Source organism: Aphelocoma coerulescens, chromosome 2 (genome assembly GCF_041296385.1).
Source record: "Aphelocoma coerulescens isolate FSJ_1873_10779 chromosome 2, UR_Acoe_1.0, whole genome shotgun sequence".
Taxonomy (NCBI): Eukaryota; Metazoa; Chordata; class Aves; order Passeriformes; family Corvidae; genus Aphelocoma; species Aphelocoma coerulescens.
Window position 1 is genome coordinate 104,386,526 of NC_091015.1, and position 13,356 is coordinate 104,399,881.

The 13,356-nt window shown below is 40.3% G+C and overlaps 2 protein-coding genes across 2 annotated transcripts in view; one reads left to right on the forward strand and one right to left on the reverse strand.

The window, feature by feature from the left end:
* The window catches only part of CTNNAL1 (catenin alpha like 1), a 58,571-nt gene extending 49,591 nt beyond the window's left edge, over positions 1–8,980 (forward strand). Inside the window, exons 12-19 of the mRNA XM_069004232.1 lie at positions 1,109–1,146; positions 4,361–4,411; positions 4,505–4,659; positions 5,443–5,491; positions 6,335–6,391; positions 6,511–6,630; positions 7,801–7,884; positions 7,982–8,980. Coding sequence (XP_068860333.1) covers positions 1,109–1,146; positions 4,361–4,411; positions 4,505–4,659; positions 5,443–5,491; positions 6,335–6,391; positions 6,511–6,630; positions 7,801–7,884; positions 7,982–8,143 — 716 coding nt within the window. The 3' untranslated portion in view covers positions 8,144–8,980. The remainder of the gene's footprint in view (positions 1–1,108; positions 1,147–4,360; positions 4,412–4,504; positions 4,660–5,442; positions 5,492–6,334; positions 6,392–6,510; positions 6,631–7,800; positions 7,885–7,981) is intronic.
* A 102-nt stretch (positions 8,981–9,082) lies between these two features.
* ABITRAM (actin binding transcription modulator) lies at positions 9,083–13,180 on the reverse strand. The gene is made up of 6 exons (XM_069004233.1): positions 13,080–13,180; positions 12,952–13,003; positions 10,530–10,659; positions 9,747–9,823; positions 9,606–9,675; positions 9,083–9,536 (listed from the first exon to the last, which is right to left on the reverse strand). The coding sequence occupies exons 1-6, from the start codon at positions 13,141–13,143 to the stop codon at positions 9,408–9,410; spliced, it is 522 nt and encodes a 173-aa protein (XP_068860334.1). The 5' UTR covers positions 13,144–13,180; the 3' UTR covers positions 9,083–9,407.
* Positions 13,181–13,356: the final 176 nt, after the last annotated feature.

Here is a 13,356-nt window from a genome sequence, read left to right on the forward strand (position 1 = left end):
AGATTATCTCCTGACATGACAGGAAAATCATAAAGGGCATGCTTTCAAAAAATCCTGAATGCACAGAAGAACTGTCTTCTGAGGACTCAGAATGGAATTTCTCTAGGAGCGGATAAAAGAGGAGGAATTAGCAATTGTAGAGGGGTTTTTTGCTTATCCTTTGCTGTGATGTATGTAAACATCTCTATGCAAATCTGTACTGACATCCATTGTAGTAGTCCTTGGGGTTTGGTTGAAAGGGTGGGGTTTTTTTTGATTGTTTCTGGGGTTTTTTGGTAATACCAATTTCTTACTAGCTCTTAAGGTCTTTACTTATTTTAATTTGGTTTAGCAGACTTTCCTCTCCTGAACCTATTGTAATAAATGCAAGTCTTCATAGACCATTATGTCTTCTGGTAATTGAAGCTGTAATCCTAGGCTGTTAGCCCAGGCACTGTTTCTTCTTGAAAATAAAGTTGTCTTACCAACTTTTAGGTAACACCCAAAAAAGGATTTTTTCTTTCTTAATTTGTTTTGCTCAAACTTGGAATATTGTGGGCTCCTGGCAATACAACAAACAATTCAATAAGTGTGTAAAATGCTGTAGAACTTTCTTCTTGATAAAATACAGCACACATGGGATATGTATAGTACAGTAGAACATGAGAGTTTTACTTGCATTACTTAGGAAAACCTGCCTAGGTATTTCTCACTAGTGGTGCTGTCTACTCCAAATTTCAGACCATCCAACCCATGCCAAGAAAAGCCATACATGAAGCTGCAATTTTATGTTATTTTGAGACAAAATGAGTGCACATAGCTAGTGAGTCATTCGAGAGAGTTGCTTTACTTCCTTGTGAAATACATGCAGGGGACTACAAATATTACTGAAAGAAATTGTTCATAGGTTTCTTAATTGCCAGTTGCTGGGAGCTAAAATCTGAGCAGTACAGGGCTCTTGGCCTGTCTCTGAACACGAGACAGATCTTCTGCAGTATTCAGAGAGGAGGAATGGCAGGTAAGTAGTTTGCTTTTATAGTACTGCAATTTAAGTGAAGATGAAGGCATTTGATCCAACTGATTAAAATCTGCATACAAATTTTGGTATAAACCTGTGTGTTCTTCATAGGAGAGAAGCGTGTCTACCTATCACTGCCCAGACCAGGGGTAAGTTGCTTTTGGGTTTGTTGTGTTTATTTTGTATCTGCTGTTCTCTGTTTGACTTCTTTCCCTGTCACAATTTGATGGGGACATGGCAATATCTTGGTAACATGCATCCTGACTGGATGGCTGACAGTAAAATATCAAAGTTTGTCAGTTTATTAAATGAATAATAAACAGACTGAAGACTAAGGTAACTAGTTATGTAATGTGCTTTAATCACTTAGATTGTACATAAACTTTAACTCCTGTTCATTAATTTTTTACCATGTACTCTACTGTCATGCCATATAATAAAAAACTGCATTGTTGCTATTAAAACAGTAGGAATATGCTGCAATATACTGAAAACTAAAAGAAAAAATAAATCATATTACCAAGACTTAACATTGTAGACTGAGTTAACCTATTTGAACAAAAGGTCATGTTTGAGCCTGTTGAAGGCTCTTTAAGTAATGGGTTCTTGTTTCCTTCTTTGATCTTAAGTGTGTTTAATGTAGAGAAAAAAGTTACACTAAATACCCAGTTTTTAGGTGTGAGGTATTTAATATCCTTAGCTGATTATAATTGATATTACACTGTTTCTGAGAGTGTCTGTGTGTTAGGAAGCCTCTTAAACCTTGTTAGTGTCATGTAATCAGTCATTTAATTCACTTGCTATGAACTGAATCTTTTCACGGGTAGGAAAAAGGGAAGAAATTATCTCAAATGCTACAGTAAGCTCTAGCTTGTTTCTTTCTCTCCTTGCTTTCTTTCCTTAACCTGTACTGTTGAGGAATTTGGGTTTGAAATGGTACCCTGTCTCCACGTCTTCTGTTGTGCTGTTCTACGGCTTCAAACACAATACAACTTCTTACCCTAAATGAAAAGAGAAAAGCTTTATAAATGCAATCTTTATAAAAAAGCTTTATAAATCCAATCTACAGATTTAAATAGAATATGTTAGGCTACATGAGAATGGGTGAATTTCACAGTTATGAAACTAAATATTTGAAACTTTTGATAGGGTTTCTGTCCCTTACCAGTTTGACTAAGACCCATAGATTCTGGACTTTGTAATTTAGATGTTTGAAGTCAGAGTCCCACTTACGGATCTGTATGTTTTTTAAAATACTTCAATAAAACGTTGTGCCCAGCATTTAAACAGTTCTGTTTTGTTATTGTTTGAAAGGTTGCTGCCTTTTTGAGTTTTGCAAGATACTTACCATCGTGAAGAGTTACACAGTTTGAAAGTAGATGGGAAATGTAGATTGCATCCACAGGACACCAGAGTTTCTTCACAGAGTAATTTCTTTGCCTAACTGATCCTCTGAGCTTTGGAACTGCCTCTCTTCCCGGTGCTGTTCCTCTCAGCAAAGCCTTTCCTCCCCCTACTGTCACCACAGATCTGCTGTGCCTGGCTGACGCCCACGCTGTCCCTGCACAGAGGCCACACTGTTCCTGCTGATCTAATTAGATTACATATTTTGTTACATCTGCTTAATTGCCACTGTGCTGTGTGCTGGTAATGAGTGGCACCCTAGACCATGCTGTAGATGAGGACCAGAGCAGCAGTGATGATTCACGTGTGAGCTTAATGCATGGGTATTTTTTTTCTCTGTAGAATTAAGTGTCAAAGCATGTTCTTAAAGCAGAATAACCTGTCTACTGATCTGACTTTTAACAATAGTACTATTGAAATAATGCAAGTGAACACTAGAGTGGAGAAAACTGCAAAAACATTTGGAGCTTTCTTTAGTTATTTGTGAATCTAAAAACTTATTTGTTGTAACCAGTGCTGGTTTTCTTGAATACCCTTCACTCTGCAGTTCAAATAATTACCATACCTTCTAGACCAAAGTTTGTGTTTACAAGCAAATCTAGTTTGGTTTTGTCTTCCTTTCTTCTTTTAAGGCACTGTCTTAAAAACAGCATTTCTTAAATTGCATCTCTAATATGCAATATAGTCTAACTTAAATCATAATTAGGAGTATCAGTTCTTACCCTTTGTGCTGAATCTTTCAATATGAGATCAGCATTTCTAATACAGTTTTACAATTCTAATGCAGAATTACAGTGTCTAATCTGGGTAGACATTCATAAGATTCAGAATATTTAAACATTTTGGGATGGGAAAAGAAAAATGGCATGAAAGCTAAACTGAGCACCAAATTGCACTAGGAAATTCAGTATGAGTACTTTTGCTCAGACTCTTGAAGTGAGAGATGGAGATGGTACCTGAATCTCCTTGCTGATGCTGTTCACAATGAACAGTGTTGCTTCTTGTTTATTTTTTCCCCTGCAGGCATTACTGAGCCTAATTCGCCCAAGTACTTCCACTAATGAATAGCAGCAGCTTTTTTCAGAGTCTCAGACAAGGCTCTCAGTCAGGCACTGAGATCATCCAGCTTCCTCCTGTGCCTCACACCTCTCCAAGTTATGACACCAACTTTGTGCTTGCCATTCCAGTGGTTTGTGAATGTGGACTGTGCCTCCCACATCTGGTGATCGTGCTGTCTTTGCACAGTGACAGCACTAGTACATGAAATTAAAGCCAAGAATGGCAAATTAATGTGAAATAAGTGATGTATTACTGCATAAGTGTCATGCAGTTGGCAAGTACTGCCTTACCAGGTACTCCACTCACATCAGTACCACTAATTATTGTTTCATGTGAGCCAATATTTGGCTTGCAGCCAGACTGGTATCTTGGATAGTTCATGATTTAAATAAAAGAAGGAAACACGTGAAAAGATCAAAGTGTCAATATTTGTTTACAGCTGCCTCTACAAAGTGACACAGCACCATGGGCTGCCTCCTCACAGCAGCATTTGTATGGGTTGTAGCCCACATCAGCTTGCTGTTAGCCAAATCAGCATCCTTCTTATATCAGTATCATCAGTGATAGAAAAATCAGTGCAGGACTACTTGGTTAAGACAGTTTAGTCCTGACTGTTACTGAGGATTTACAGGGTAAAGGGAAGAGACTGTACTGCATTAGGAAGTTGAGCCTGAGAACTGTGGAAGAGGTCTTGTCTTTGAAATTTTGGGGCATCTGCACCTGCCATTTCAGGACAGACAGATCAGAAGAGGTTCTCAGTTTCTGCTGAGAAGTTCATTTGAACCTCTGGAACTCTCCTGCAAAGTCTTTCTCTGAATATAGAGCTACCTCTTTAAGATTTACTAGTAAAATGATTATCAATTCCTGTTATTTAAAAATATTATTTTTTGTTTGAAACAGAAGCATAATGCAAATCTGAAAGCATTAAAGCCAGTCAAACTAGATACTGAGGTAAGATACTGTCATTTTAGTAAAAAAACTCATTTTTTTATCTTATCAGAAGAATGTGTTTTTAAGTGCCATAAATATGGTTACCATTTACAGGAACAGGCGAAAATTGCAAAACTTGGATTAGAATTGCATCTGCTAACATCTGATGTGGATTCTGAGACTGAGAAATGGGAGGATCAGGAGAATGAGATTGTGCAACATGGGCAAGGCATGTCAAGTATGGCCTACTCCATGTATTTATTTACCAGGTAATTACACTGCACACGGCAAATTTTGGTGGGAAAAAGACATTAACAGTGTTTGCTAGAAAAAACAAATTTTCATTTAAAGAATGTAATAGTTGGAACCCATTTAGAAAGGAACTTGATTCTGTCCTTAGGCTTTATAAATTTTTGTAAAATTCTAAGCTGTTTAAAAATCCCCTAGTTTAAAACCCCCTTTATTTTTAAAGGGCTTAACACTTGTTTTGTTGGAGGGCATCTATTTAAATATCTCTTGGGTACAGAAAACATTTTAAGAAGTATGTTCATAAATACTTTGAAAATTAGGGGAATTAAAGCACAAGGATGTACCTGTAGGTGAGATATAACTGTAGATGAGAATTACTGATCCTTGCTGTACTGGAAAGTGTTGTTCTGAAACTTGTCTGTGCAATGTCAGCTTTCTTACTTGAAGAATTTAGGTTTGCTTGGGTTTTTTTACCAGAGTTGAGGTTTTTTTTGTTACCTGCTAGTCCAGTAATACTCAGTACGCCAGAGACGTGGATTTCTATTCTTGTTCAGCTTGAGACCTGAACCATTGTTAATTCCCCAAGAATGCTGTAGCTACTGAGGTGTTTGTGCAATATTTTTTAATGCAGTTCCTGTAGGTAGTTATTGTTGTGTCTAGTATCTTCTAAAAGTCTGATGTTTACAGTTCGGGGCTGTGAACTATAAAATGTTCAGTGGTGAGACTATAAGTTTCATAAGTAGCAGGCAAAATAATCTGCAGTCTATAAATGTCATATCTTCTGCTTTTGTTATTTCCCACAGAGGAGAAGGACTTCTGAAAACTACTCAAGATTTATTTCATCAGGCAGAGGTAATGTATTTTTAACAAAACAGGACATAGACACTCCAAGTGAAGCCAAATTGGAACTTCAGTGTCTGATTCCTTACACATAAGTACAGTGTACCATGAATTGACTGGCAGCTGTAGATTTTGAGCAGCCTAACTCTGGTACACATTCTGAAAGTGAACTTTACAGTGTTCCAGTAGTAGCTTCAGACAGAATTCATTACATGGATAGATTCCAGCTAGGAGGAGGGATAGCAAACTGGCATTATGGCAAATACAGTGGACTTCAACACATTTGTAGTGTTTGTCGTGTCATTTGACTCGGTCCCTGGTAGTGTTAACAGATACTAAATCCTAGTCTGAGCAGCAGGATTTTCATGGGAAAGAAAGAAGATATAAAAATTTGCACAATGCAAACAAAAGACAAGGATCCAAGTGAAGGAATGTGGGATGCTACTTCCAGGATGCATGCCTGTGTGTAACCTTTGAAAGGCCAGTGGTAACCTGTGGTTACCTTTGAAAGGCCAATAAACAAGCAGGGCAGGTGTCATCCACCCACAAAACATTTGTGAGTTGCCACAGTGAAAAAAAAAAATTGGAAGTTGGGGGGTTTTTTATATGTAAAGGGAAAGCCTTTAAACTCTGCTTATCTGCGAGGACGGCAGTTTGTAGTGAAGCTTGTTATTTCAGAAGTCACTGCAAACTGCTGACTTGCGAGTTATAGATTTATATAATTTTTATAATTGTACAATTATTACAAGTATTTCCTGCTACCTTTTTACTTAAAAGTACAATATTAAAACAGGAGGGGAAAAGCCTCATCTTCTGTTGTGGTTCATTTTGTTACATGATTTCTCTCCCTTTCAGATTTTTGCCACAGAGGGCACAAAGCTTGCTTCAGCTCTTCATGCTCTTTCTGATCAGGTGATATATCTTATTACTCCAGTGATACTGCTTAACAGTTGGTTGATGCTGTCTTTGCCCTTAACCTAATGCTGAAGTCTTTAACACAGAGTTGTGTTGTCTTCTGAACCACGTTCCAGGTGCACAATGATGACAAGCCTTTCCTTCTGTTGGAGGCTGAAAAACTCATCTCTATGTGCAAGCAGCTCCAGATAACAGCTAAAACTTCTGCTCAGGGTAAAAGTGCTACATTTACAAAGGTAAGGTAAAAATTATTTATATTTCTCAAAGTAACACCTAACTTGTTTTGAAATAAAGTAATATACTAATTTATGCTCCAGTTAAAATATGGGGCTAGTTTGCAGTAGTACTGTAATCCACTAGAATTCCATTCGGATAAACGGGAACTGTAATTAGGTGTACCTCAACATGGACTTCAGGGATCAGAATTTTAATGGAGGTAATATGTATTTCCACCACTGTAATAATTACTGTTATTATTGTTACTGATGCTTAACATAAATGTAACAAATTCCAAACCCCCAACTCCACTACTGAAGCACATTTGCCTCTCAGTAGGTAGCATCTACCCTGGACTGCCCAGATTTTTTTCTGATACTCATATTTGCCATAAATAACTACATAGACAGCTGCCATGGAAGTTTCCACACTGTTAACACAAGAAGTAGATGTGCAATGATCAGCGGGGATCAGTATCCCTGAGCCAACAGTGATCAGTTGTGAGCAAGACCATTTCTGTGCACGTGGATGTTTGTTTCCAGTTGGCTGTGGAAAAGGTGTTTCAGTTTTACAGCAGGGTCTGAAACTGGCTAAAGCATGCAAGCAAAACTGAGCCCCTTGGGGCTACTGCGTGGTTTGTTTCACCCTCTCAATTAAATGGGAACTCCACTCTGTTTACACAGTGATGTATCAGTACATAGCAATTACAGCTTCTCAAATTAATGTTCGAGGACTCAGGCTTGTTACCTGGGCTGAGTGTTAAGATTTAAGATAACTTTTAGTGTAACATTGAACTAAGGCTTAGATGATGCATGGCTTTCTAAATCATACTGGCTAGACATAAAACATAAGGAAAACCATGAGGAATTGGGATGATTCATACTTAGATGGTAAGAACTCCTTTCCAAGAGACTTCTATTACTATTTAATATGGTAGTACTAGTAGTTCATTCTCTTGGGATGTGTCTGCATCATAGCTCAAGTTGTGCTTAAAAGAAGGGATGCTCTTGTTTTACATGTACTATACAGAGAAGCTAAGAAAAAAATGTAGGCAAACCCATTTGATTAGGAGATATTTCAGAAGGACGAGTATTACTTAACCCAGCTCGAAGCAGATCACCATCTCATGCCAAAAACAACTGCCTAACACAAGAATTGAGTGGTATTACTCTATTAAATGTCTTGTTTAGGTTGATGCATGCATTCTGAAAACAAGGAATGTGATGACTCTGCTATGCCAACTTCTTCCACTTTGCTGCAAATTACTGAGAAAGGTGAGTACTTGGTTTATCCGGACTATTTTAAAGTTTGGGGGTTTGCTTGGTTGGGTTGAGTTTTTTTAAGACATCTTTTATATATATATATACACAGAATAAAGCAGGAAATGGTTGTCTTAAGCCTGCTCCACCATGGAAAGAAGACAGATTACGAACTGGTACAAATGCACGTACTCCAGAAAGAAGAGTGGACACATTTGGCATCAAGTCTTTAGAAAATCATGTAACAAACATGACGTTTTTAGAGAGCAAGTAATCATAGCACTGAGAAATGCAGGAATTCCCATTTGAAAATAACACTTGCTGAAGTTTCAATATTGCTTTCATTTGTGGAAAGTCAAGGCAGGTTAATTTGATATACAACTGTTGACCTTTTGTCACATCTAATAGATGTCCCGTGACTTAGCCATTAAAACACCAGCTAGTCTAAATGTTCTGTATTTTTATAATGTGAATGCCTTTCCTATGCTCACTATTGATACCCATTTTGTAATTAATGCTTATGAATGTCTTAATGGATGTGTCAACCCAAAGATGCTGCTAATAGACATTTTATGTAAAGACCCCTGTGCTGCATACGCTATATGTAACACTACTGCTGAAGTCTGTAAACTCATCTCTGGCCTATTTCGGTCTATATATTTGATAAAGTGGAATCAGGAATATAGTCTGAAAGGCTGTGGCCTGAAGCACTGAATTGTTACCTTAGTTACAAGTTATGCCTGCAAATGAAGTAGTCCTAGGAAAAAAAAAAAAACCTCTTTAAATAGCTGCACCCCTGAATTTTAATCTTGATGACATGATTCATCTCTACAAAAGTGTATTTCTAAGTGATTAATAGTCTTGACTCAAACCCTTTCTCTTTTACCCTATTTGTAGATGGCAGTTGTTGCTTTCTTCTTTATTAAAACTTACTGAGCAGAATTTGAGTTGCCTGTAGAACCACTGAAGTATTATGCAGAGTTGATACTATGCCATTTAAAATTGAAGAACGTAGATACTGATTATTACAAAATTCTGTACAAAGGGCATTATTTGACTTCAGGATACCATGAAAATACAACTTTGTGTGAAATACATATTTTCAAGTTTATCTGCTCTTTGTACAGAGGCTTTTGTTGCAGTTTTCTTTTCCATTCACCTGTGTCAAACTCCATATTGTATTAGTTAAGCTAAATTACATGATAGCCAAATGCTATGATTTTTCTATATATACTATGCTAGCATTAAGCAGAAGCAAAGCTGATTGTGGAACATAAATAATCTCCAACATGTCATTCTGAGCTTATTTAAAAACCCGTAGAGCTAGAATTCAGAGAAAAAGAAAAATTTTACGTCAAGTTTTTACAGAAATTTTAATATACAAACTATTTAAACTAGTTTATTCTTTTATGAATCAAGCAGTTTAGTTCCACTTTTAAAAACTGGCACTGGGTCCTTTTCAATACTACAAAACTCACAGTGTACAATAGAAGTCACTTATTTAGTATTAAATACAGACAGGGAGTGTAGAATTGATTTCATGAAGCAGAACTGCGGCGTTGCAACAAAACTTCCTCGTACTCCTTCTGCGTCAGAAGTCCCTGAGTTATACTCTTGCTTTCTTCAAATTTGGGTAGAACCACTGCAATGTACCCCTCAGTTGATGGCTAAAAAACCAAGACTGAAGTTAGCAGTGAAATAAAAGCTGGAAAATAAAGAACAAGAAAGTGTCTTACCTTTTCTTGCAGAAGAGCAGGATTACTAAGAATGTTCTCATTCACTTCGATCAGCCGCCCTCGTATGCAACTGCAAAAGTGTTTAGATTCAGTAGATGTGTGTGGTATGTCAAGCTAAGAAGAAAAATGGAAAAACCTTACCTGTAAATGGTGTATTCCTCTCCATCTGATGAAGATATCCTGCACAGAGGGGCAAGTTCTGTTAAAAACTGAGCTCCCTGCATTTGGAAAATAAATAAATGTGTATGTAGTTTTAATTACACAGGGCTTGTGAAAGTATTACCATCAGTAATGTCCAAAAGGAAGGATGTGTGATAGTTACAGGTCAGTGCAAGTTCCAGAGCTGTGCTTCCCTACAGAAGGGGAGATGCCAACTTAGTTATGTGCACAAATCAAACAGAAGCTTGCTACAAGCTTACAGATTTAGTAATAATTAAGTTTACTGCAGACTAGCAGACTCGAATTTTGATGAGACTAAAATCAGGGGCGAGAGGAGAGGAACAGCACCACGGATTTCGGTGTAAGCAAGTTAAACGGCACTTTCAAAAACCCAGCACACTGAACTGGCCCATCTGCTATCTGGATCTGCTTGAAAAAAACAGTAGTCTCCAAATCCTTTGCAGCTTCTTGGAAACAACTTTTTATCATTTCAGGGATGTTTATGTCCCTCTGTACACTACCAAAAAAATTACTGGAAGTGAGTGGGTTTGAGCAACACTGGAAACCAGCAGTGCTGTAGGAGCACTGCAAGACCCTGGCTGGGACAGGGAGACAGACACCTCTTGAGGAAGTCTAAATTCTTCAGCTGCAGAGGGACTGGTTTAAAAAATACAAAAGTAACCTGCTGGGTTTCTATCCAAGAAAGGAAAGAAAGATCTCAGACACAGTGAGAGATTAAAATAAAAACAAAGCAAAAAGCCATACCCTTTTTGACTTCCCAGAGACTTTATTCTGAAGTCTGCTACAGTTTGCACTGATTTGGTAATTAATGTTTTTAATTGTTTTCCCACTTTGAAGAAGAGGGTGGGCTTCTGCCAAGGTGATGACACAGATTCTGCAAAAGAAAAAAAAAGTCAGTTATTCCACTGTACTTTTAAGAAGCCACAGTCCTTTGTGCTCTAAGCAAGTTCCACAACCTTCTCTGCCTATCTTACTTGACACCTGCTGTACCAAACTGAAGGGAAATGGCTTTCTGACCAAAAGCTGCTGCCATAGAAAACACTTGATTTTGAGATACCAGACTGGATTGTTAAAAGCCCTACACTTCTTACTGAAACAGAACCATTGAATTTTAATAAGCCAGTGCTGTTTTATCTGTTGTTGTACCCCATGGGAGCATGGTTGGTTCATTTCAGCCAATAGCTGAAGTAGGTACTCATCTTAGGACAAACAAGTAAAGCACAGAGCACTTGCCACAAAATGTAACACAAAGCAGTGTTTCTCAACAGCTAAAGGCCTTTTGTGGTGAACAGTTACAGCTGATGAATCCTTCAGTGATCTGGGCCTTAGTTAACTTGCTGCTTGCATTTCATTTTTTTCTAAAGGAGGGTTATTTCTTGCCGTGGAACTGGACAGTTTGAGACAGGCCCAGCTGAAGAGACTAGGCCTACCTGGCCTAGAACTATGCCTAATGCACAAGCATGAACTTGCAAGTAAGTGAAGAGAAAGGAATCTATTTTGTTTGAGAGTATAAAACCTAGAGCAAGGACCAAAACTAACAACAGTGACTGCACTAAAAAACAGGGTATGGAACCAAATCTCTTCCTGTGGATGCTGTATCCATCTCCCCACACTCCTGGGGAGTTCTGGCTGCGCAGCTCCCACAAGAGGGAGCTGGATCCTGGTGAATGTATCATCCAGCGTGTCCTAGCAGCAAAGCTACCTCCCTTCACCCCTGCCTCCTTCTAAGGGGAAGATGACAAATTATCTGTTGGAGCTGTCATCTAATGGAGCTGAGACCTGGCAAAACAAAAAAATCAAGAAACAACTTTATACTGCCTAGAAACAGCAAACTGAGCCACAGCCCCATACATAACAATGGTAAAATACTTCATAGAACATCTGGCTAAGCTGCTGTGGAATCCAAGGGTCCTGGTATTTCAGAATTCAAAGGTGCAAAACAGTCTTCATACACAACTGAACAAATCAACAGCATTTAAACTATTGTTTCTATCAGACACCTGAGATTAGTAACCTCATATTTAGCATTCAGTACAAATGCAAGGGTGTCCTTTCTTGCTGTTACTGTCATACCTGTTATTTGCAGGTACTCTGGTTTCCCTTTTGAAAGAGTGAGGAATAACTGCAGGGGACAGCCACAGAGGAGCTCCAGCTCCAAGGCTGCAGCAAGGTGATGCTTCTGCCCTGTGCCAAGCACGCCCTGCTTTTTATGATGAATTCTTAGAGCAGGCAACTCACTGGGAACACAAATGCCGCCTCACCTTCCCTCAACACGTGAACCACCGGCCCTGCCAGTTTTTGTGCGGACAGTAATTAGGCTCTTCTTCCCTCTGGGACCAAACACCCCAGAAAGGCTCCCAAATGCCCAAACAGGCTGCCAGAGGGGGAGGTAAGGTATGGAATGAGACTCCACATCGGGTACAGGTTGAATTTACTCCAAATAACTGGATACATCCAAGCAGAAGCAAGACATTTTCCTATCTTGCCTTCATCATCCATTAGTGCACAAATATACAAGGAAAAACAATTACATTTTATCGAGAAAAAGCTAAATGTTCGTTCAAACTGAAGGAGTTAGAAATCAAGTTAAACAGACTCCTTCAAAATGTTATTAGGGAAAAGCCTTTTGGAACTTTGCTCTTCTGCTACTGATGATCACAGAATCAAATAGGTTGGAAAAGACCTCTGAGATCGAGTCCAGCCTCTGCCCGAACACCACCGTGTCAACTAGAGCATGGCACTGAGCGCCACGTCCAGTCTTTCCATCAACAGCCCTAGGGAGGCTGCACGTGGCCCTTCCAGCAGGCGAGGGTGCAGGGAGCGAGGGCAGCACTCCGGACACTGCTGAGCAGTACGGGGGGTGAGGGAGGGTGTCGGGGTAAGAGTCCAAGCCCCACTGTTTCTCACTGGAGCAATAATTAAAGGATGGGGACGCCGATCTGTCTCTCTCCCACCCTCCCACCTTCCCGGACAACGCAGGCTCGCCTGGCGCTGTGTCCCAGCCCAGCCCTGTCCATGTCCCGGCCGCTGCAGCCACCGCCGCTCCCTCCGGGTGCGGGGCGAGGGCCGGGGCTGCCGCAGCGCCCTGGCCGAAGGCAGCGCGAGGCTTCCCGAGCGCCGGCGCCCAGCAGGCAGCGGCGGACCCCGATCCCCGCCGGCCACTCGCCTGTTGGAGTGCTGCAGCACGCAGAAGTCCTCGCACGGCCGCCCCTTCACGTCTACAAGAAAGGCACAAAGAGGAGTCAGGGCCCCGCCGCCGATCCGGCCCGGCCCGGCCCCGGCCCCCCGCGGTACCTGGCTTGTACCAGCGTGTGAAGTACCGCTCGGCGCCGCCCGGCCCCGCCGCCCCCTCAGCCATGCCCGGCCCGGCCCGCCGGCGCGGAGCGATGACGGCGGCAGGGCGGCTCTGGAGGGGCGGCCCCAGCCCGGCCCTCGCCCCGCCCCGGGAAACCCTACGGAAATAAAGTATTACCTTTTTTTTTTACTCTCCCTCGAGAAGGTAAACGAAAGCTGTAACATCTTCCGCCGTATCTCCAGCAGTGAGGAAAACGCTCCCTCACTGAGAAAAAAC

Bases quoted from the DNA above. Each gene is read 5' to 3' on its own strand.
- ABITRAM (XM_069004233.1), bottom strand. From the start codon at position 13,143: ATGGCTGAGGGGGCGGCGGGGCCGGGCGGCGCCGAGCGGTACTTCACA. The intron at 10,660-12,951 runs GCGAGTGGCCGG...TTTCTTTTGCAG, and splicing joins GTGCTGCAGCACTCCAACAG to AATCTGTGTCATCACCTTGG. The intron at 9,676-9,746 runs GTAAGGTTTTTC...ACACTTTTGCAG, and splicing joins GAGGAATACACCATTTACAG to TTGCATACGAGGGCGGCTGA.